The sequence below is a fragment of the Salvelinus sp. IW2-2015 genome, linkage group LG13 (assembly GCF_002910315.2).
Source record: "Salvelinus sp. IW2-2015 linkage group LG13, ASM291031v2, whole genome shotgun sequence".
Taxonomy (NCBI): domain Eukaryota; kingdom Metazoa; phylum Chordata; class Actinopteri; order Salmoniformes; family Salmonidae; genus Salvelinus; species Salvelinus sp. IW2-2015.
In genome coordinates this window covers 11,321,502-11,346,059 of record NC_036853.1, presented here as the reverse complement: position 1 = coordinate 11,346,059, position 24,558 = coordinate 11,321,502, and the positions used below count along the sequence as shown (strand labels likewise).

The 24,558-nt window shown below is 43.1% G+C and overlaps 3 protein-coding genes and 1 long non-coding RNA gene across 6 annotated transcripts in view; 2 read left to right on the top strand and 2 right to left on the bottom strand.

The window, feature by feature from the left end:
* The first annotated feature begins 7,666 nt into the window (after positions 1 to 7,666).
* LOC112081229 (uncharacterized) lies at positions 7,667 to 11,122 on the top strand. Of its 3 annotated transcripts, XR_011480762.1 has the most exons (5): positions 7,797 to 7,910; positions 8,662 to 8,853; positions 10,052 to 10,244; positions 10,372 to 10,429; positions 10,698 to 11,122. It is a non-coding gene; the product is annotated as an uncharacterized lncRNA (long non-coding RNA). The 3 variants fall into 3 exon arrangements; XR_011480761.1 differs by lacking the exon at positions 10,698 to 11,122 and having other exon boundaries at positions 7,667 to 7,910; positions 8,662 to 8,723; positions 10,372 to 10,691; XR_011480760.1 differs by lacking the exon at positions 10,698 to 11,122 and having other exon boundaries at positions 10,372 to 10,691.
* Positions 11,123 to 11,994: 872 nt separating this feature from the next.
* On the top strand, positions 11,995 to 14,325 carry cks2 (CDC28 protein kinase regulatory subunit 2). Its single transcript, XM_023998976.2, has 3 exons — positions 11,995 to 12,238; positions 12,691 to 12,818; positions 13,717 to 14,325. The coding sequence occupies exons 1-3, from the start codon at positions 12,180 to 12,182 to the stop codon at positions 13,758 to 13,760; spliced, it is 231 nt and encodes a 76-aa protein (XP_023854744.1). The 5' UTR covers positions 11,995 to 12,179; the 3' UTR covers positions 13,761 to 14,325.
* Positions 12,936 to 18,830, bottom strand: cimap1d (CIMAP1 family member D). Its single transcript, XM_023998975.2, has 5 exons — positions 18,652 to 18,830; positions 18,466 to 18,546; positions 16,056 to 16,166; positions 15,390 to 15,506; positions 12,936 to 14,989 (listed from the first exon to the last, which is right to left on the bottom strand). The coding sequence occupies exons 2-5, from the start codon at positions 18,512 to 18,514 to the stop codon at positions 14,502 to 14,504; spliced, it is 765 nt and encodes a 254-aa protein (XP_023854743.1). The 5' UTR covers positions 18,515 to 18,546; positions 18,652 to 18,830; the 3' UTR covers positions 12,936 to 14,501.
* Positions 18,831 to 20,085: 1,255 nt separating this feature from the next.
* cpamd8 (C3 and PZP like alpha-2-macroglobulin domain containing 8) overlaps positions 20,086 to 24,558 on the bottom strand; it is a 55,732-nt gene continuing 51,259 nt past the window's right edge. Inside the window, exons 41-43 of the mRNA XM_023998636.2 lie at positions 24,011 to 24,085; positions 21,447 to 21,630; positions 20,086 to 21,008 (exon numbers count right to left, since the gene is read on the bottom strand). Coding sequence (XP_023854404.1) covers position 21,008; positions 21,447 to 21,630; positions 24,011 to 24,085 — 260 coding nt within the window. The 3' untranslated portion in view covers positions 20,086 to 21,007. The remainder of the gene's footprint in view (positions 21,009 to 21,446; positions 21,631 to 24,010; positions 24,086 to 24,558) is intronic.

Here is a 24,558-nt window from a genome sequence, read left to right as displayed (position 1 = left end):
CGAAATCTGCCCGAGGGTTCTTTTTGCAACAGGCCCCTCTGTCGCGACGTCCCCTGAATACCCATCTGCTAGCCGCGGCCCGCTAGCTGTCTAGAGCATATCGGACTGTTAGCTGAATAGGTCCATCGGTCAATTTCTTGGGCCACTATACCTATTTTGCCAATTGTACTGGGCACCTTTACTACACGGAACCCTACTAATCCATCACGGCTGGTCTGCCGACGGAACTGCACGAGGAGGCTACAACAGACTTTTTCCGTCGCGACGTACCTCTAAGGCCCTTCTGCTAGCTTGCAAGCTCCGGCCCACTAGCTGCCTGAATAGCCGTGTCTCCAGCCAGCTTAACTACTCACTGGACCCATATGATCATTCGGCTACTCATGCCTCTCCTTACTGTCAATATGCCTTGTCCATTGCTGTTCTGGTTAGTGATTATTGTCTTATTTCACTGTAGCGCATCTAGCCCTGCTCAATATGCCTTAGCTAACCCTTCAGTTCCACCTCCCACACATGCGGTGACATCACCTGGTGTAAATGATGTTTCTAGAGACAATATCTCTCTCATCATCACTCGATGCCTAGGTTTACCTCCACTGTATTCACATCCTACCATACCTTTGTCTGTACATTATGCCTTGAATCTATTCTATCGCGCCCAGAAACCTGCTCCTTTAACTTTCTGTTCCGAACGTACTAAACGACCAGTTCTTATAGCCGTTAGCCGTACCCTTATCTTACTCCTCCTCTGTTCCTCTGGTGATGTAGAGGTTAATCCAGGCCCAGCAGTGCCTAGCTCCACTCCCATTCCCCAGGCGCTCTCATTTGTTGACTTCTGTAACCGTAAAAGCCTTGGTTTCATGCATGTTAACATTAGAAGCCTCCTCCCCAAGTTTGTTTTATTCACTGCCTTAGCACACTCTGCCAACCCGGATGTCCTAGCTGTGTCTGAATCCTGGCTTAGGAAGACCCCCAAAAACCCTGAAATTTCCATCCCTAACTATAACATTTTCCGACAAGATGGAACTGCCAAAGGGGGCCGAGTGGCAATCTACTGCAGAGATAGCCTGCAGAGTTCTGTCATACTATCCAGGTCTGTGCCCAAACAATTCGAGCTTCTACTTCTAAAAATTCACCTTTCCAGAAACAAGTCTCTCACCATTGCCGCTTGCTATAGACCTCCCTCTGCCCCCAGCTGTGCCCTGGACACCATATGGGAATTGATTGTCCCCCATCTATCTTCAGAGCTTGTGCTGCTAGGTGACCTAAACTGGGACATGCTTAACACCCTGGCCATCCTACAATCTAAGCTTGATGCCCTCAATCTCACACAAATGATCAATTAACCTACCAGGTACAAGCCCAAATCCGTAAACACGGGCACCCTCATAGATATAATCCTAACCAACTTGCCCTCTAAATACACCTCTGCTGTCATCAACCAAGATCTCAGCGATCACTGCCTCATTGCCTGCATCCGTAATGGGTCTGCGGTCAAACGACCACCCCTCATCACCGTCAAACACTCCCTAAAACTCTTCAGCGAGCAGGCCTTTCTAATCGACCTGGCCCGGGTATCCTGGAAGGATATTGACCTCATCCCGTCAGTAGAGGTTGCTTGGTTATTCTTTAAAAGTTCCTTCATCATCATCTTAAATAAGTAATAAGTAAATAAAAATTGAACCAGGAACAGATATAGCCCTTGGTTTACTCCAGACCTGACTGCCCTTGACCAGCACAAAAACATCCTGTGGCGTACTGCATGAGCATCAAATAGCTCCTGTGATATGCAACTTTTCAGGGACGTTAGGAACCAATATACACAAGCAGTTAGGAAAGCTAAGGCTAACTTTTTCAAACAGAAATTTGCATTCTGTAGCACAAACTCAAAAAAGTTCTGGGACACTGTAAAGTCCATGGAGAATAAGAACACCTCCTCCCAGCTGCCCACTGCACTGAGGCTAGGAAACACTGTCACCACCGATAAATCCACGAAAATTGAGAATTTCAATAAGCATTTTTCTATGGCTGGCCATGCTTTCCACCTGGCTACCCCTACCCCGGTCAACTGCCCTGCAACCCCCACAGCAACTCGCCCAAGCCTACCCCATTTCTCCTTCACCCAAATCCAGATTGCTGATGTTCTGAAAGAGTTGAAAAATCTGGACCCCTACAAATCAGCCGGGCTAGACAATCTCGACCCTCTCTTTCTAAAATTATCTGCAGAAATTGTTGCAACCCCTATTACTAGCCTGTTCAACCTCTCTTTCGTATCGTCTGAGATCCCCAAAGATTGGAAAGCTGCCGTGGTCATCCCCCTCTTCAAAGGGGGTTGACACTCTAGACCCAAACTGCTATAGACCTATATCTATCCTATCCTGCCTTTCTAAGGTCTGCGAAAGCAAGGTAACAAACAGATCACCAACCATTTCAAATCCCACTGTATCTTCTCCGCTATGCAATCTGGCTTCCGAGCTGGTCATGGGTGCACCTCAGCCACGCTCAAGGTCCTAAACGATATCATAACTGCCATCGATAAGAGACAATACTGTGCAGCCGTCTCATTCGACCTGGCCAAGGCTTTCGACTCTGTCAATCACCACATTCTTATCGGCAGACTCAACAACCTTGGTTTCTCAAATGATTGCCTCGCCTGGTTCACCAACTACTTCTCTGATAGAGTTCAGTGTGTCAAATCGGAGGGCCTGTTGTCCGTACCTCTGGCAGTCTCTATGGAGGTGCCACAGGGTTCAATTCTCGGGCCGACTCTTTTCTCTGAATACATCAATGAAGTCGCTCTTGCACCTGGTGATTCTCTGATCCACCTCTACGCAGACGACACCATTCTGTATCCTTCTGGCCCTTCTTAGGACACTGTGCTAACTAACCTCCAGATGAGCTTCAATGCCATACAACTCTCCTTCCGTGGCCTCCAACTGCTCTTAAATGCAAGTAAAACTAAATGCATGCTCTTCAACCGATCGCAGCCCGCACCCGCCTGCCCGTCCAGCATCACTACTCTGGGTGGTTCTGACCTAGAATATGTGGACAACTACAAATACCTAGGTGTCTGGTTAGACTGTAAACTCTCCTTCCAGACTCACATTAAGCATCTCCAATCCAAAATTAAATCTAGAATCGGTTTCCTGTTTCGCAACAAAGCATCCTTCACTCATGCTTACAAACATAACCTCGTAAAACTGACTATCCTACCGATCCTCGACTTCGGCGATGTAATTTACAAAATAGCCTCCAACACTCTACTCAACAAATTGGATGCATTCTATCACAGTGCCATCCGTTTTTGTCACCAACGCCCCATATACTACCCACCACTGCGACCTGTACACTCTCGTTCGCTGGCCCTCGCTTCATACTCATCGCCAAACCCACTGGCTCCAGGTCAACTACAAGTCTTTGCTCGGTAAAGCCCCACCTTATCTCAGTTAACTGGTCACCATAGCAGCACCCACCCACAGCACACGCTCCAGCAGGTATATTTCACTGATCACCCACAAAGCCAATTCCTACTTTGGCCGCCTTTCCTACTTTGGCCGCCTTTCCTTCCAGTTCTCTGCTGCCAATGACTGGAACGAACTGCAAAAATCGCTGAAGCTGGAGACTCTCATCTCCCTCACTAACTTCAAGCACCAGCTGTCAGAGCAGCTCAAAGATCATTGCACCTGTACATAGCCCATCTGTAAATAGCCCATCCAACTACCTCATTCCCATACTGTATTTATTTATTTATTTTGCTCTTTTGCACCCCAGTATCTCTACTTGCACATTCATCTTCTGCACATCTATCACTCCAGTATTGTCACGCCCTGGCCTTAGTATTCTTTGTTTTCTTAATTATTTTAGTTAGGTCAGGGTGTGACATGGGGAATGTATGTGTTGTTTGTAGTATCTAGGGTGGTTGTAAGGTTTAGGGGGTTTATTAGAGTAGTTGGGTTTATGTTTAGTATAGTAGTCTAGCTGTGTCTATGGTTGAGTGTAGGTATCTAGGAAAGTCTATGGTTGCCTGAATTGGGTCTCAATTAGAGACAGCTGGTTATTGTTGTCTCTGATTGGGAGCCATATTTAAGGCAACCATAGGCTTTAGCTGTTTGTGGGGAATTGTCTATGTTGAACGTAAGTAGTTTGTGTGTGCACTTGCGTTTGTAGCTTCACGGTCGTTTGTTGTTTTTGTATAGTTTGTATAAGTGTTTCGTTTCATGTTCATCTTCGTCGTTATAATAAAAGAAGATGGCTTATTTTCCACATGCTGCGTTTTGGTCCGTCTCTCCTCCACACGATCGTGACAAGTATTTAATTGCTATTTCGTAATTACCTCGCCACGATGGCCTATTTTATTGACTTACCACTCTTATCTTACCTCATTTGCACACAATGTATAGACTTTTTCTACTGTATTATTTGTTGTATGTTTGTTTATTCCATGTGTAACTCTGTGTTGTTGTATGTGTCAAACTGCTTTGCTTTATCTTGGCCAGGTCGCAGTTGTAAATGAGAACTTGTTCTCAACTAGCCTACCTGGTTAAATAAAGGTGAAATATATATTTTTTTTTAATTGTGTAATTATTAACCCAGAATGTCTGTTATTTCAGAGGACGATTCGGGATATATATATTGATAGCTATGATGGAATCCTGGAGTTTTTTCAACAAGTCCAGGCGATAACAGGGATACACTGATAACTCGAGCTTGGTTCCCAAGTTTCTAAACTATACCAAACCATCTTTGGTATAGTGTCCAGGGCTGGCCATCCAATTAGGCAAGATTCTACAGCTGCACCATCGAGAGCGTCCTGACCGGTTGCATCACCGCCTGGTATGGCAACTGCTCGGCATCTAAGGCGCTACAGAGGGTAGTGCGAACGGCCCACTACATCACTGGGGCCAAGCTTCCTGCCATCCAGGACCTATATAATAGGCGGTGTCAGAGGAAATCCCATAAAATTGTCAGAGACTCAAGTTACCCAAGTTATAGACTGTTTTCTCTGCTACCGCACTGCAAGCGGTACCGGAGCACCAAGTCTAGGACCAAAAGGCTCCTCAAAAGCTTCTACCCCCAAGCCATTAGACTGCTGAACAATTCATAAAAATCGCCACCGGACAATTTACATTTACCCCCCCCTTGTACACTGCTGCTACACGCTGTTTGTTTGTTACCTATGCATAGTCACTTCGTACACTTACATGTACAGATTACCTCAATTAGCCTGTACCCCTGCACACTGACTCGGTACCGGTGCCCCCTGTATATAGCCTTGTTATTGTTATTCTTATTGTGTTACTTTTTATTATTACGTTTTATTTTAGCCTACTTGGTAAATATTTTCTTCTTCTTGAACTGCACTGTTGGTTAAGGGCTTGTAAGTAAGCATTTCACAGTAAAGTCTACACTTGTTGTATTCGGTGCATGTGTCAAATAAAGTTTGATTTGATTAGGTGGCCTATGGCGGCACTTGAATTTGGGTCGCCATTTTGACAATTGGCTGCCACCCTCCAGCGCCAATGATCGGCTACTACACCGCCCGCGGCACCCCAGCCACCAGCTCATAGCGTTGCTGCAGTTCACACCCCTACCCCATTCCCACTTCTCCCGAAGTTCACTCCCACTATCCTTGGTAGCTATGGTGATGTGTGTGTTTATATGGGATTATCCAATTGTGAAACATTAATAAAAATGAATCTGCCATTTAAATTATTGTAAAAAATAATTATGTTTGTGTGTGACAAAGACGATTAGTGATTAAGACAGTAGCCTAACCTAGCCTGTTAGCTAGCTACTACTGGTGGATATCATGTTAGCTATAAGTAATCTATAGAGATTTGAAACAATTTGCTACCATGTCTAAGAGACAAAAACTCAGGAAGCGAATATAAAAAAAAAAAACTATGAGAAAAGAGGCACAATCTCTAAACCAAAGAAATTCGCTGGTCAAATGTATCCACGTGGAGCAATGTCCATCAGCCGGTGTGGAGAATGGCAAGCCTACAAGGACAGGCCATTAATTCGCCAGAACAACAAGCCCCCGTTCGCTGATTCTAGCAGCGAAGAGTGCAAACCAGAGGAGTCCGAGCCATGCACTTCCACCGATGATGACAGCTCTCTGGCTGGACAAGAACAGGTGGTCGCACCAGGCCTAGCCACACCTCCAAACAATGCTGGGGAATACCCTACTATCTTGGACCCAGACTCAGATTCATCGCTCCCTGTCCCAGATGACAGTGGTGGTGCTGCTGCTAAATCCGAATCCCAGACAAAAAACATAAAAGATCCCGGTGAGTGGCCAAGATATATGAATGGATCTTTACAGGATATGTTAGTGCAGGCTGGGCCACATCAGGATAATGAGGGGAATTTCCCAAGCAATGAGGGGCAAATGTCACGCCCTGGCCATAGAGAGGCTTTTATTCTCTATTTTGGTTAGGCCAGGGTGTGACTAGGGTGGGCATTGTAGTTTCTTTATTTCTATGTTTTCTATTTCTTTGTGTTTGGCCGGGTGTGGTTCTCAATCAGTGGCAGCTGTCTATCGTTGTCTCTGATTGAGAACCATACTTAGTTAGCCCTTTTTTCCACCTGTCTTTGTGGGAAGTTAACTTTGTTTGATGGCACATTGCCTTAAGCTTCACGGTTTGTTTTGGTATTGTTTATTGTTTTGTTGGCGACATCTACTATTAAAAGTATGTACGCTCACCACGCTGCACCTTGGTCCTCTTCTTTAAACGGCCGTGACAGCAACGAAAGTTTTTAGGTGGCCCACTACAATAGGAGGATGGCAGGGGGGCACAGATTTTTGTCTCTCCCAGGGCGGCAGAACGTCCAGGGCCAGCCCTGATTGTGTCGCCATAATATTTGAATTGTGGAAGTGTGATCATAATCATTAGGATATTTTAGCGATCCGCAGTAGAGGTCTATGCCCACCAACCTTCAGATGTGAGCTAAACAGTGCACTATGGATGAGAAAGTTAACTTATCATTTCCAAAAGTTTAGGCCAGTTGTATGCAGCTTTGCCATCTATTAACAGCAGGGGTGTAACGTCCTGACCAGAGTTATTATGTGTTTTGCTTGTTTAGCGTTGGTCAAGACGTGAGCTGGGTGGGAATTCTATGTTGTGTGTCTAGTTTGTCTGTTTCTGTGTCCAGCCTAATATGGTTCTCAATCAGAGGCAGCTGGTAATCGTTGTCCCTGATTGAGAATCATATATAGGAGGCTTGTTTTGTGTTGGGATTTTGTGGSTGATTGTTTCCTGTCTCTGTGTTTGTATTCTGCACCAGATAGGACTGTCTCGGCTTTCACGTTTGTTATTTTGTTATTTGTTAATGTTCACAGTTTATCTTCTTATTAAACATGTTGAACAATAACCGCGCTGCATTTTGGTCCTCTCCTTCATCCCAGGAAGAAAGCCGTTACAAGGGGTTACATTAAATAGGCACAATTTTTTTTACTGATGCATTTGGCAATATTCAATTCATACACACACAACATATAAATAAAAGCAATCACTGTGAAAGTTGATAGGTTACATGTAGGCCTTTCCTATATAGGCTATGCGCAGCACTTCGTTCAATTTATCGAATCAGTTATTGTTTTCTTGCTCAAACACCTGTCAAACTCAGACATTGCTCTCAAAACACAGGGATGTCGTTTCGCACGGGACTAGCTTTATCAGAGGAGTTGAGAAGCTCCTGACTGCAGTGTGCAGTTCGGGGCCGGGCTCAATGTGAGCTGAGTCAAACGCCGGGCCGGGCTCAATGTGGGTGAGGTCAAACTCATTTAACCCGAACCCTTCCGGTCTCCTTCAAGGTCACCCAAGTTAAGGTAAACGTCGAAGGTATCAACGTCAACGAAAGCGAATCTTAATCGAACCTAACCTATATGGATAAAAATATAAACCATGGAAGTAAGTGAGACTGTCATCATGCATAATGTACTTTGTAATATTCATGTTATACCAGTGCAGTGGTATATTTTTATATGACCAACTACCGCACCGATGTTAGCATAGCGTTATTTTTATATGACCAACTACCGCACCGATGTTAGCATAGCATTAATTAGCAGCCTTTTGCATGTGGGCTAGCTAATTGCTCACAATGAGGGAATCTTATTTGGACAAATTTGCCTACTTGAGCAGTAAGCCTAGGTTTACAGTAAAGTTATGTAATCGATTTGATCATTGATTTTCTGTGTTTCTTCAATGTATTGTGTTTGGTTGGCTCTAAATGCGTATCGTTAATGCCATTCCCTTAGTTACACATAGCGAGTCTACATGGCCTACACATAGTATATACAATAATGAAATCACCTGGTCCCAACATACATGGCAAGTCAAGAAAAGTCATTGTAACTTGTCCACACTGCAAACTTAAGTTAAATAAGAAAAACTTCAAAACATTTTTACGAAGAAAGCCGACACATTGCTTTGAAACAGTGTCCAATGAAAGATTTTTGGCATGTGAGTGCAATGATGTGAGAAATGGTGTGTTTGCATTTGAAAAATACATTTTCTGGTCCAGCAACACTCATACATGTTGTGAAAAATACTTGGGCTAATTCAGTTCCAACTGTGTTCAAAACTGTTATGCATGCTGGAGTATAAAAAGCTGTTAAATTGTACTTTTTCTTTACTTTCACATACACTGTGTTCACAGAAACATTGCTCGGATCTTGTTCCCTGGACCTTGGAGGACTTTTTGGTGTGGATGATGTTCAGGTTGGACATTCCTTTAAATAATTCTGTACCATTTGATTGTCATTCCTGTATTGAAAATTGTACCTTGTTCACACCACAGGGCCTACCAAAGCAAAGTTTCTCAAACAACTGTGGGGTGTTCGTTTTGATGGTAATATGCTGGCTATTCAGTGTATATTAGTCCTATTTTCTGTTATAACATATGAAAGGTTATTGTTACTGTCACGCCCTGACCTGAGTATTCTTTGTTTTCTTTAAATATTTTGGTTAGGTCAGGGTGTGACGAGGGTGGTGTGTGTGTTTTTGTCTCGTCTAGGGTGTTTGTACTGTCTAGGTTTTTTTTGTAGATTTATGGGGTTGTGTTCATTCTAGGTGTTTATGTAAGTCTATGGTTGCCTAGATTGGTTCTCAATTAGAGGCAGGTGTTTATCGTTGTCTCTGATTGGGAACCATATTTAGGCAGCCATGTTCTTTGGGTATTTTGTGGGTGATTGTTTCCTGTGTCAGTGTTTGTGCCACACGGGACTGTTTCGATTTGGTCATGTTTATTGTATTTGTGTTCATGTTCAGTTTTCCCTATTAAAACATGGACACCTACCACGCTGCGTATTGGTCCGATCCTTGCTACACCTCTTCAGAGGAAGAAGAGGATGACAGCCGTTACAGTTACTTCTGTGCTTGCAGCATGCAAAGCACACTATTATTATTGCTCATACTTTTTCTTGTTTATTATTCTTGACACTTTTTGGGACCTATTTCCTACAGTTTTTACACTACATACACAATTCATACATCAAACTCCTGCAGAACTGGATGCTGATGTGACATGCTGTGACTTCTTGGGGGGGATGTCTGTCACGACTTCTGCCGAAGTCGGTCCCTCTCCTTGTTCGGGCGGTGTTCGGCGGTCTTCTAGCCATCATCGATCCATTTTTCATTTTCCATTGGTTTTGTCTTGTCTTCCCACACACCTGTTTTCAATCCCATCCATTACCTATTGTGTATTTAACCCTCTGTTTCCCCTCATGTCTTTGTCAGAGATTGTTCTTTGTCAAGTGTTGTGTTTATGTGTATAGGTGTGCGACGGGTCATCGTACCCATATTTGTTTTATGTTTTCCTATGAGTGTTATGGAGCAGATTACTGGGACTATAATTAAAAAACTCCATTCTACACTCTATTTGACTCTCCTGCGCCTGACTTCCCTGCCACTTATACACGCAACTGTGACAATGTCTTCTACATCCTGAAATATATTCCTGGGGGGGAGTGGTATTATTATTATTTACTATTATCATTATTGTTATCATAACTATCAAACTTAACAATCTATTATTTCTTAACTTACAGTACGCCCTGTACATTGCAATGGAAGCACAGTGTGATTTCACTAAGGTATGTATAAATTATGAAATTCTCATCACAAGTGGATATAATGTTCTTTGGGATACCCATCCGATTGTGTGATTTTCTTTTTCAAAGGAAACATGCAGCAAATTAGGCGATGGTGGTGCCTAGTTCTCTTGCAGGACTTTCCCATGCCGTAAGTATTGAACATTTATAAAAACTTTCATTTGCATCCTTAAAATCACTTGTTTCACTGTAGCCAGACTGATCTGAATATATATTTTCATATTGAATGTATGTAATGTATGTCATTCACTCACTAGGTCTGAAGAAGAGAGGTTGAAAGATCGAAGAGGTGTTCGAAAACAAAACACACTACAGGTAGGAGGTGTCATATGATGAGTGGTATAGTCTTAAAACAATGTTTAAAGACTTAAACCCACCCCTCTCATATGATGAGTGACATAGTTGATTGATGCATGGCAAGATATAAGTTGTGACGCTTGTTGAGTAGTTATAGATATCACTGAAAACCCCTTTGTAATAGTGGCTTTTGTTTGCATGGTGGTATTGTGAAAGTAGGGTGTAATTTGACTTGATCACCCAATGAGGCACTACTCTTAATATTTATTCTTCCTTTTTCTTCAAGGAAGCAGATGTTCTTCTAAGGGACACCCTAGAGGCAGCAAGGTGGTGCGAACGCCAAACAGATGTTCTTCTAAGGGACACCCTAGAGGCAGCAAGGTGGTCGCGAACTCCAAACATTTAAAGGCACCGTTTCCCTCCCTAGTGTAATTGGGATGGACGGGGAAGACCGTATTACAACCCTTAAAGAACTACGGTTGTATGATGGCCTGGATGAAGAGGAAAATATTCTCCTCAAGGAACCATTCATGTTACAGGAAATTATGAGATGTTCTATGTGGAGGCAGTTGACAACAAGAAAATGACTGTCTGCCTCTTGAGGAGCAGGAGAGAAGCCATTTTTGAGGAGTGGTCAAACCTTGGTTTTGTCTTCTGTGTTAATTGTTTCAATTGTTAATTGTGTTGTTTAGTAAAGATGACGTAAAGTCACCCAAGTCTCTGATCTCTTTACTGGAGCTGGTATAACTTAATGTACAAAGCACATTCAGCTTGTCAATATGTCTATATGGTATAGTCTGTCTCCATTCTCATGAGGAAAGTAAATAGCATTATAAATCAGGATAGGTAGTAACTGTATATATATGCTCAATTAAATAATATAATTACAAAGTTATAATATTTATTAACACGATTTTAACAGTACATGACATACATCTGTTGTTCACTGCAACAATATCAGAAGCTTGTCTCAAATATAGCATGAAGCAAAAAGTGTTATAACACATCTGCTGGTACCACTTTATATAATATTTCTTACGATCTTCAAAAATGAAATACGTTTGTTTTGAACGTGTGCCTTGCGCAAACGTGTGTTTGTATTCAGTGTGTGACTGTCAAACATGATGCCCAAAAAGTGGGCGGGGTCTAACGTGGGCGGGGCCAAACCCACATTGACCCCGGCCCCGAATTGCACAAATTGCACAAATAACAGTAGGTTATTCTAGCTGGAATTGTTGCTCTCCTGCCATGCAAAAAAATGCTTCCATGGCAGATTCGGACGTGACTAAAATTACAGATGTGGACTTTTGTGCTCGTACACATAATTACATTGCACGACGAATCCCTTAGATTAGGGCTATATACTATGTTTTATTACATTCAGGCATTTGAGAACGAATAACGAATATTCATGATTGTAGGACGAAAGAAGGACGACAAATGGTCATTGACATTAACTCGACGAGCAAACCAATGGAAAAATCTAAAGTCTAATATTGTAGAAATAACTCACCATGTGTACAGCTGTCAAAGTCAGAAGGTGGGGGCGGGGCGCCACGCATTTAGTTTGTTTTGCCCACGCGCGGCCTCACCAATCCCGGCTAAGAGAGGGACGGTTTGAGTTTAAAATTTGCCGACACACTGCAGATGACAATTTGCTTTGTGTTTATAAAAATCTAGCCAGCTTTCGCTTATCAAAACGTACAGCTATCTGAGAATACGAAAACTTATCCAGAATATTGTGTTATATACTTCTGTTCGATTAAACATGTCGAAGAAACAAATTTACTACTCTGACAAGTACACAGATGAAGCATTTGAGTACAGGTAAGTTAGGTTGAAGTTGTAACGTTAGCTACTACTGTACTGTAATACTGTTAACATGCTTGCTTACTAGCTAACATTGGTTAACTTGCTTTGCTACGGAAAGCAAGTTCACCCAACTCCCCTGGTTGGTTAACTAGCCAACGTTAGCTTTAGCCATAATACTGTATTTGGCAAAATAATATTGATACTGTTATTATATTTATTGGCTGGCAACTGAAGGCTGTATGATTCATTTGTTTAGTGGGCTAGCGAACTGTATCATGTGACTTGGTTAACGACCGCTAACGTAAGTTAATACTATCGGCTGGTGTTGCCACAACATGTTCAAAGTTATATGGCCTACTGGTGCTAGCTAGCTAACGTTACATCTACGAGTAAAGTACTTTCTAGTTAGTGACGTTGACTAGATAGCTACGTTAATTGGGTGAATTCAATGTCCCTTTCCTACACAGGCATGTTATGCTCCCGAAACAGTTATCAAAGCTGGTGCCCACCTCTCACTTGATGACAGAAGATGAATGGAGGGGTCTGGGGGTGCAGCAGAGCCAGGGCTGGATCCACTACATGATCCACAAGCCAGGTGAGCTATTGACCGAAAGTTAGCAATCCAGTCTCACTTAACATATAACGTTAGTTACTGTTGATAATTCGTTTTACTTGAGACAGGAGACCAAGTGGAGACATAGGACGAGGTGGATAATTTTATAATAAGGCAGGTTTATTCAAGTGTAAAGATATTAGGCAAAGCCGTGCACGGCCCCTTTCTGTCAGATTCTTATGAAATCGTCGGAGAAGAGAGCCCCTCTAAGCAGTACATACAGATTATATAGACAACAAGCAAAGTAGGTTGATCTTGTCGTCTGGCCTTCCGATTGGTCGATCTGGGTCGTAGGTAGTCCTGTTCGGCCTGATGTCGACATTCCATTGGCTTTTCACACAGTTCTTTGTCCTATTCACATCCAAAGGCATCCTGCATGTGCGTTTGTTTTCACAGGCCCTATTCATGGGGGAGGGGATGTGTGTGTGGGTCTGACAAAGTAGAGGGGATGGGTGCATGTTGTGCCAAGAATAGCTTATGTTGAGAAGTGGTTAAAACAAGTTACCAGTATCTTATACAATTTCTTACATTACCAAGGACTGACGTTTCATACAAGAAACATATTTTCTAAAGCTTTTACTTATGTCTCAAGTCTTCTCATGACTGGTTTTGAGAAGATACATCAGGAATTCCTGCTTTTCTGACATCCTCTTTCATACATAATTTAAATTAGCTTTCTATTCTAGGCCATATATTGTATTTCCTATTACATGACTTTGCACCACACCAATGACCTCTTTTCCCCAATCTTCAATGTTGTCCTGATCATATCCCTACAGATGTAAGGCCATTGTTATGCCATCTGCATGTTTGAAAATAATAGCGATCTCTACTAGCTTGAAGTCAGTACTGAATTAGCTACTTTTTGTTTTACTTCTAGAGCCGCATATATTGCTTTTCCGAAGACCTCTTCCAAAGGATTGAGTGGAAATCATCTTCACGTCCCTGAAAGCCACCTTAGTTGAATTGTATGGTCTTTGTTTACTAAACAAGATGTACATCTCTCCATGTGTTTTGGTGTATAGAATAGACCCTTTAAGTTTTTTTTTAACTCCCTCCCCAAAATGTTGGAGGTATGATAGAGGCAGACTGAGTGTTGGAAGGCTCGGCCCCCACTACCAGATGATAAGCAGTTTTGCTTTTATTGGTACATGGCAACAATATGGATATGGAATTTCTCATTCATTAGACTTTACAGAGCTTGAATAACACTTGCTACACTTTTATTGATGTTTACTTACTTGTCAATATGTTGTATTAATGAACCGTGGTCAAATTGAGTTTTCTTTCTTGAATGTGGAATATTTTATTCAAAATAAATAATTTTGCATGTTCTGAAAATGTTTTTATTTTGTCTGCTTTCCTCTATGTATGTGTATATATATATTTGTATCAGACAGTATACATTTGGACTGAATAGTCACATTTCTGTTAATATTAAACAACACTGTTGTTGCTGGACAGAACGTAAATAAAATATATTGCTTTACTTTCTGTGTGTAAGTTTGTATATGTTCTGTATCTAAATGTCTTTCATTTCATATTTAATATTAAGCCAGCACAGCAGTAGAAATGGTTCTCTATTGTCATCTCAAGTTCTTTGTTTTGCAGATGAATCCAACCTAGTCCCATATGACAGAGGAACATAGTTGTGAGAAGTGCTTTTCAGTCAGCTACATTGACCACCAGTGGGGTGACAAACTCAGAGTGTCTGATGCCCAGAGAGAAGGCAGGAGCCCGGGGCTTGTGGACAGTCACCTTCTCAGGATTATGAGTTCCAGGGCCAGGCTTCAGAGTGGCATCGTTGGGAAAGCCATGGCGACCTAGCATGGAGAAAGCTGGTTGCCTGGGCAGGTAGACACTTGGATCTGTACTGTTGTATCTACCAGGGCCTGGGGTCTTGGACAGGTCTTCTGAGGGACCCCCTAATTTGCAGTGCCTTGACATGGTGTAGCTGGCACTGGCTGGCTTGGTGGGAACCTGGGGGCCCATGAGAGCAGGGAGACAGTACTTGTTGGGGGCAGGCACTGAGTCGATGGTACGGTAGCGAGTGCGGGAGCCCATAGTGTAGGATGGGGGTCTGCGCTGGGTGTTGCATGGAGGAGCATTCTCAGGGCTGTATGCCCCAGGTCCAGGAGTCTGGAAAAGCCCTGCTAGTGAGAAAGCTGTATTTAGCTTTGGCCTTATGTGAACAAGCAAGATTCATAAGTGGAATGCAGTAGATTCATTGTCAATTTAGAGTGTATGCATATTTGTGGAGTGTTCATGAAATTCAGTTGCAACGGCTGACAACAGAAGGAAAGGCTTGAGCTGTCACATCCAGCTGTATCTTGTTGCCATACTGCTGAAAGTGGCTTACAAACTGCCACACGCAACAAGGTCCTTATGTAATTAACATCTCTTAAGAAAATCAACATTTTCACAACTAGTAATGAGCTTTTGGTATTTGACAAATAAAAACGCAGTTATATTTTAATATGACTTTATAGGAACATTAAAACATGATCAGCTCTGAATTGAAAGTGTATTTACCTGAAGTTGGTGGGTACTTACTTGATGATCCTCTCACTCTGCCCAACATGGAGTATGCGGGGTTGCCATCCCTGCCGAAACGGGTGATTTTTGCATCAATGTAATACTGAGGCCCAGGACTGGAGTCAACACCGTACACTGCACAACCAAACAAGAGAAACTATCAAATAAATAACGGACATACAATACTGGTTAGAGCGTTGGGCCAGTAACTGATGGATCGAATCCCAGAGCTGACGAGGTCAAAATCTGAGCAAGGCAGTTAACCCACTGTTCCCCGGGCGCTAAAAACATGGATGTCGATTATGGCAGCCCCCCGCACCTCTCTGATTCAGATCGGTTGGGTTAAATACGGAAGACACATTTCAGTTGAATGCATTCATTTGTACAACTGACTAGGTATCCCCCTTTCCCTACTGAAGTAAGTTTGCCAGTATCCTAAGGACAGTGTCACATTTGGCTGATAAGTTGTATACTGTACTGTAGTAACAGGGTTCACAACGTTTACAACTAGTGACAGGTATTTGTGGTGTTGTTTCCCCCCAGTGGCTTTACAGTTACATTACAACATTCAATATTCCCTTTCATGATCAACTAATAATAGTTGAGGTACTTTTCCATTGACTATTAGAGTAGTGTGTCATGTTCAAATCTTGGGTGCTCTTTAGTGACTGCTGTAGCACTCACAGTTGTTGCTCATTCTGCCGTGGAAGGAGTAAGCAGGGTTGGTTGGCTTGGTGAAGTCATGGCCGATGAAACCAATAGTTGGTGGCAGAGCGTAACGCCCCGGTCCAGGCCCTGTGGGGTAGATATTTTACACAATAGGTTGAGGACCTGTGTGTGCGCATGAAATGATTTGGTCTACTTCACACATATTACATTATATACATTATGGTGTAGTGATGAATAAGCTGAAAAGGTTCATAAAGACGTGCCTGAGGATATAAACGACATATTTACAGTGGGGCAAAAAAGTATTTAGTCAGCCACCAATTGTGCAAGTTCTCCCACTTAAAAAGATGAGGCCTGTAATTTTCATCATAGGTACACTTCAACTATGACAGACAAAATAGAAGCAAAAAAATCCAGAAAATCACATGTAGGATTTTTTTGAATTTATTTGCAAATTATGGGGAAAATAAGTATTTGGTCACCTACAAACAAGCAAGATTTCTGGCTCTCACAGACCTGTAACTTCTTTAAGAGGCTCCTCTGTCCCCACTCGTTACCTGTATTAAGCACTGTTTGAACTTGTTATCAGTAATAAAGACACCTGTCCACAACCTCAAACAGTCACACCACAAACTCCACTATGGCCAGACAAAGAGCTGTCAAAGGACACCAGAAAAAAGTGTAGACCTGCACAGGCTGGAAGACTGAATCTGCAATAGGTAAGCAGCTTGGTTTGAAGAAATCACCTGTGGGAGCAATTATTAGGAAATGAAGACATACAAGACCACTGATAATCTCCCTCGATCTGGGGCTCCACGCAAGATCTCACCCGTGGGTCAAAATGACACAAGAAGGTGGAGCAAAAATCCCAGAACCACACGGGGACCTATTGAATGACCTGCAGAGAGCTGGGACCAAAGTAACAAAGCCTACCATCAGTAACACACTACGCCCCGAGGACTCAAGTCTGCAGTGCAGACGTGTCCCCTTGCTTAAGCCAGTACATGTCCAGGCCGCTGAAGTTTGCTAGAGACATTTGGATGATCCAGAAGAAGATTGGAGAATGTCATATGGTCAGATGAAACCAAAATTAACTTTTTGGTAAAAACTCAACTCGCGTGTTTGGAGGACAAAGAATGCTGAGTTGCATCCAAAGAACACCATACTACTACTGTGAAGCATGGGGGGAAACATCATGCTTTGGGCTGTTTTTCTGCAAAGGGACCAGGACGACTGATCCGTGTAAAGGAAAGAATGAATGGGGCCATGTATCGTGAGATTTTGAGTGAAAACCTCCTCATCAGCAAGGGCATTGAAGATGAAACGTGCTGGGTCTGTCAGCATGACAAGTCCCAAACACACCACCGCGAACGAAGAGTGGCTTCGTAAGAAGCATTTCAAGGTCCTGGAGTCCTAGTCCCAGACTCAAACCCCATAGAAAATCTTTGGAGGGAGTTGAAAGTCCAGTGGTCCAACAGCCCCAAAACATCACCTGCTCTAGAGGAGATCTGCATGGAGAATGGGCCAAATAACCAGCAACAGTGGTGTGAAAACCTTGTGAAGACTTACAGAAAACGTTTGACTCTTGCCCAGCCAACAAAGGGTATATAACAAAGTATGAGAAACTTTTGTTATTGACCAAATACTTATTTTCCACCATAATTTGCAAATAAAATTAAAATCCTACAATGTGATTTCCCGGATTTTTCTTCTCATTTTGTCTGTCATAGTTAAGTGTACCTATGATGAACAATTACAGCCTCTCTCATCTTTTTAAGTGGGAGAACTTGCACAATTGGTGCTGACTAAATCTTTTTTGCCCCACTGTACATCTGGCTGGTGCAAATTAGACATGCTAGGTCATCCAAAGCTGATTCACAGCCAGAGACAGTGTGGCAGAGAGTACACTAAGATACACCTGGAAATGACTTTTTGGAAAGTTAAATTTTTTGTGTTGCGCAACTCTCTACTAGCTCTATGCACACTCTACCAACACATTACACATGACACTCCAACACACACACTTTCACGTTATTTTATGTGGTACTATTGCCTTATTTAGCTTTTTTTTTTTTACTGCATTGTTGTGAAATGCATTCGTAAATGCAATGTTCATTGAAAGTCTACACCAGATGTATTTGGTGCATGTCATTTGTCATTTTGATTTGATATTACATCAGCATTCACATTTTCAGATGCCTGTGCACACTGCACAAGCAAAGTTACTACTGCGAGTTCTGGCAAGTCCAAGCTCTGAGAAATAATCAACTCCTCCAGTCAGTGTTCCCTCTCTGACAGGATAATGCATTCAATTATTAGCTAGACATGTTACGTTTACATGTTACATTTACTCAATTCAGAATAGATGAGTGATCTATCTGTATTGAATAAGTACCGCAAAGGTTGTTCCATTCAGGAAGCTCACCTTTCTCTCTGCCAGCAATGATGGGGCGCTTTTTCACCTCTTCCCCCATGGTCAAATAAATGTATAGTCCTACAAGTCGTCCTACAAAAACATCCTCCAAATCATTACACAAACTGCTCAATTCAATCAATAATAAGAGGGAATTTGACAATACAGTATGTACAAAAACACAGGTAGGAAGCATACTACTGTAAATGTGGACACAAACAGGCTCCAGCAATGAATCATAGCCAGCAGGTTCCTCTCTCCTCCGTGTGGTAGAGGTGATCTTCTGTGTCAGATGGAGGCAAGCTCTCCACTCAGCTGCATGACCCTCCTTTATCCATCCATCATCTCCCAAGTCCTGAGTGAAATTCAGTTTGGAGTTCGCCTATTCAGTCATGCATACCTTAACAGCCTGCGCAGTTACACACTCCAAAATAAGAACCACTACCATCAAAGACCCATAAATACCATAAACATTTAGCCTCTTGGTTAGAAAGGCCCTTTAAAGGACCAAATGTTTGATCTCACACCAACTGTGTCCAACTAGTGCATCATCTCAGCCAGTTAAATAGCAGCTCAGCCAGAGGAGCTCAATCCGCTGGTGCTTAGAAACCATGTCATTACTTGGATTCACTCTAATGTAACAATATCTCCACAGAGCAATCCATGAAACCAAGATCCCCTCTCCCTCCTTTCTCTTTTCACTCTCTGTTCATCGCAGCGTGGAGGCAGAATATCACACTTCAACCATGCATGCAGTTGCCAGGGAGACGTTCCAGGATATTCAGTCTCAGCAACCAGGTCTCCCGCATCGCTCGATCAGCGAAGCGAGTGTTCTCTCTCTGTCCCTACAGTACCTTCCACAATCATACAACAGATCTTCCACTCATACTGTACAGATCCCATTCACACTGTATATCAGAACTAACAGTGTCCCTTACAGAGACCAGCAAAGCCATGGAGTGAACAAATATTCTCTTTCTTGACATAGTGCAGTATATGATAATACACTGAAAGTGAGAAAGACTATGCATATCATAAGACATGTAAGACACGTTATCTGACAGTTTTCCACCACCACTCCTGTAGTTTGATCATAGGACTCATTGCCCTCTCAATAACCTCTACATTGAAACGACACATCCATGGGCTGTTTGGAACGTAGTCATTTTAAAACAGCAGCAGAAGAACACACTGAAAGTTGCCAGAAGCTATACGGTAACTGACAATGTTGACAAGTGCCTTAACCATGGTCTGCCGAAAACAAACATTAAACATTTACAGGCTCTAACTCTCTCCTGGCTGCTGTTTAGGTAACCTGAGTGAGTCGTTAACAGGGACAAACACACATGTTAGCCCCGCTGCACACAGCCATGCCAGGGGTCACAGTCACAGAGTGCATTCTGAAGGGCCACAGTGTTTGACAATAACACAGCTCATTGCTTACAGGATGACAGGAAATTCTCCTCAGGCTAAACTACAGTTGCAAAGGAAATGGACCAACACAACTCCTTAATCACCAGGTCTGCTCCTCGTTTCCTATGTAACATATAGGCTATACATATAGGGAATAGAGTTACTGCTACCCGGGGAGAGATAGTAGCATGAAAAGTTAACTGCAAACAGAGACATGGATTGTATACAAAGTTTATTATTTTTCAAAAGCAATTGTATTGGAAATGGATATGGGGTTACACTGGCTTAAATATGGTAAATGTACAGTAATTCCAAACCTTTATTCTTGTTTTAGGCTATCAAGAGTCAAAATGTAACAAAACAAAATAGCTTATGCACTGTACAATCAAATCCCTGTGTGTTCAACAGTAAGGTGACAGCTATATCTAAATATGACTTATTATGTGGAGATATTGCTAGCTTGGTAAAATATCTAGAATAATTGAGCTTATCTTATCCTCCAGTTTAAGGGTACAGAAATGCAGTCTCGATCTTTAGCAGGTTAAACACCAAATAAGTATATAAAGATATCAACTGTACACCTCAGTGTTTGAGCTAAGGCTTCCTCCGAATAAGAATAATAGGTGCATCACATCTTGTTATTTTTGATGAATTAAATTAAGACATTGGTGTAGGTGACAGGACAAGAAGGCAATAGGGGGCGGCATTGGAACAAATAAAACAAAAGCACTAGCTACAAATAAATACCACAGATAGAAAAAACAACAAAACATTTGTTTTAACTCAGGTGTAATTACAAACATAAATATTTGATTATTCAATCTAGAGATTACAGAAAAACAATAAGGCACTACAGTGAATATCAAAGACGCTATGGTGTCCACTGGTGAATAGGAGTTATACAAGAGAGAAAAACAAAGAGGGCTAGAGGGGGACTAGCTTAGTAACACACACACACACACACACACACACACACACACACACACACACACACACACACACACACACACACACACACACACACACACTTTGCTTCCTTTCAGGCTGCAGTCCCCACTCTTCCTTCTCTCTCCACTCACTAACATATTCACAAACAATGTACAATTTGGAGATCTGGCTGGTGATGCCGTCAGGGGCAGTTTCTGTGGAGGAGTGGAGAACAGGACACTGAATAAGATCTCTGATAAGGTTCTTCATTGCAATCGGATAGATAGGTACAGATATGCTATCTTTGATGTAGAGGTATCTGAATACACTTTGTTATTACTGAGGAAATAGACTGAAACAGGTTTGAAGGTACAAAGTCACAGTTGAGTTAATTTCAAGCCCTATCCACATTACCACAGTGTTAATGGTTCAAACCACAGGAGGTTGGTGGCAACTTAATTGGGGAGAATGGGCTCGTGGTAACGATTGGGGCGGAATCAATGGAATAGTATCAAATACAACAAACAGGTGATTGATGCCATTCCATTAGCACCGTTCTGAACATTATTACTAGCCACTCTTCCCTCAGCAGCCTCCTGTGGTTCAAACTCAGTGTTGTTGTTCATAGAGACAGAGAGGTCAGAGGGCCGTACCATCGCTCAGGGGGGTCCTTTGTGTCCAGTGTGGGTAACTGGATATCTGATGGACTCTCCTGCTCTCCCCCCTGCTCCCCTGCCTCCAGCTCCAAATGGTCCTCTCCCTCTGCAGGGAAGGGCTCTGGGTCATACTCATAGGAGTAGTAGGACACCTCAGCCATGGAACCCTGCTCTTCCTCAACTACAGCACAAGAAAGAGGGACAGAGAGAGAGAGTGACAGAGAGAGAGAGAGTGACAGAGAGAGATGGAGAATGAGTGACAGAGAAAGATGGAGAGTGAATGGGAGGGACAGAGAGACACGCGAGAGAGGAAGAGGGCAGGTGGGATGGTGAGAAATATCCTTAGAAATAAGATGAGACAATTGTTCACAATTATTTTTATGAGAACACTAACATTGGCTGAAAAGTCAAGGGGCATAACAATATGTTTCCACTGAGAGTATCTACCAAAATAGTTAATTGTACAAGGTGACCAGTAGGGGTCACTATGTCCTAATGTTCAGCCTCATGTAAAGCACTGCATGCACACTGCTCCTTTTGGAAATCATACATTGCAGATTAATACACACAATACACTCCATTTATTTTCATCAAAACAAGTGTGTTTTGTTGAATTAATCATGCCCTCAGCTCTGATGCCATTTCACCACTAAGGGACATGTCCACAGAGAAACTGATTCCAAAGCCTCAATGTTTTTACTAAAGCTGTTGAGAATGCTGTCAGATTCTTGGCACACAAAATCACATCCATCACAATCTACCTAACCTAATGCTCAGTGGAGCTCAGCTCAACAACATTTATTAGCTCAGAATTACACAGCTGTTCATTGAGTGTAATAATCTGGTATGATACATGTTTTCTGTATGTGTGTACCGCAGTCCAGTTTTAATGGCATTCCTGTGGTGAGGTCTTTTCCACTGTGAAGCATCAGTGTTTGTACTGAGGAGACCTTTGACCTTTGTGGAACTCCATTACAGCTACTGTGAGCTGCAGGCAGGGAGCAAGTCAGCGCAGGCATAGGCCACATCAAATACACACACGCACGGAAGTACACACGCATCGACGTGAGCCTACCCTACCACAGCCACGACTCCTGCTACAAACCAACATAAAGAGTGATACATCTTACCGGGAGTTCTGTAACAGCAAGTTATTTAATCATGACATCTAAGTGAACCCTGTGGTGGAGCAACAAATATCCCCTTCAAGCAAAACTATCCCCCCTAAGGAAAGCCTATCCTCCTGTTTATCAGAATGTGACAGTAGCCTGTCGACGTGATCTGCTGAGGCGTCAGTGCTCTACTTCCTCCTCTCCTCTACGCTCCTGCAGACGGCTGGGGCAAGTCCCAACAGCCCCCAGCACACTGCAGGCAGACAGACTGATCAGACATGGAGGACAGGGAGGGCAGTGACTCTTTCATATACACCTCCAACTCTTCTACAACACTGATTTTTATTTTTTTTATTTTAATTTTACCCCTTTTTCTCCCCAATTTTCGTGGTGTCCAATTGCTAGTAATTACTATCTTGTCTCATCGCTACAACTCCCGTACGGGCTCGGGAGAGACGAAGGTCGAAAGCCATGCGTCCTCCGAAACACAACCCAACCAAGCCGCACTGCTTCTTAACACAGCGCGCCTCCAACCCTGAAGCCAGCTGCACCAATGTGTCGGAGGAAACACCGTGCACCCGGCTCCCTTGGTTAGCGCGCACTGCGCCCGGCCCGCCACAGGAGTCGCTGGTGCGCGATGAGACAAGGATATCCCTACCGGCCAAACCCTCCCTAACCCGGACGACGCTAGGCCAATTGTGCGTCGCCCCACGGACCTCCCGGTCGCGGACGGCTGCGACAGAGCCTGGGCGCGAACCCAGAGTCTCTGGTGGCGCAGCTAGCGCTGCGATGCAGTGCCCTAGACCACTGCGCCACCCGGGAGGCCTACAACACTGATTTTTAAATGTATTTTTTATTTCATCTTTATTTAACCAGGTAGGCCAGTTGAGAACAAGTTCTCATTTACAACTGCGATCAAACTCTTTATACTTATTTGTATATATCCAGACAAGCAAGAAGAAGCCAATGCATGGTGGTGAACCTTACAGTGGGTATAGGTTATAGCAAACTATTGGAGGCAGTCTGTATGTGGATGTTCTCAGAGTGTTGCATGTGTGTAGTCTGAGCTGGAGTAATCTCCAATCCCTCATACAATACAGATCCATGGATGTATGCAGATAGACATATTTACAGTGGGCACTAGAGGTCTGGTCTTCATCTGTCAGACTTGTATACAGTGTCTCAGAGTGGGAACGGAGCAGAGCAGTGCATGAACCTCCTCACATGCCTGCACGTCAACGCCAGCTTCACTCAGAGGTGAACTCTCCAGCCCTTGCCTTTGACTGGCACTCACACACACACACACACACACATACATACACACTCCTCACATACATACTCCTGCAGCCGGGAACAGCTGGCGTCCAATGAGAGATGGGAAGATAGGTGTTAGAGCGGGGGTATAGAGGGGAAAAGAGAGGTGTGTGTTTTACCATGCACTGTATTTACCTGTGTGTATAGGCACAGGAGTTTGCTCAGGTTCCTCGCCTGTTGCGTTCTCTCTGTCCTCCGTGGTGGATTCCACTGTGTGAACAGACACAACACAATCACAACAAGCCAATGTTACACAGACCACGTACTGTACGGTTAGGGTAAAAGCATGATATCTTTTCCCGTATTTCCAATGTGGGTGCTTATTTCCTAACCAGACATACACAAACAATGAGAGGAAGGTCTAAATATGGATCCGGTCCTTTGATAATCTACTGTAAACTTGGCGCAGGCAGCCTAGTTTTCCCACACAGGTTTTGGTATGTGCTTTTTCCCAATCCATTCCACAACAAGAAGGCTCCTTTGTTGTTGGTTTGTGCGTCAGAAGGGAATGTGACAGGGTTTTCAAAGGCCTGGACAAAAGCACTCTGTCATTTGGGGTGCCCTGTAATATAGCAGCGCTGGGAAGCTCTCCTCACAAACTTCATCCAGCCTGCACCTGAACAGCTGTTACCACAGTCTCACACACACACACACACACACACACACACACACACACACACACA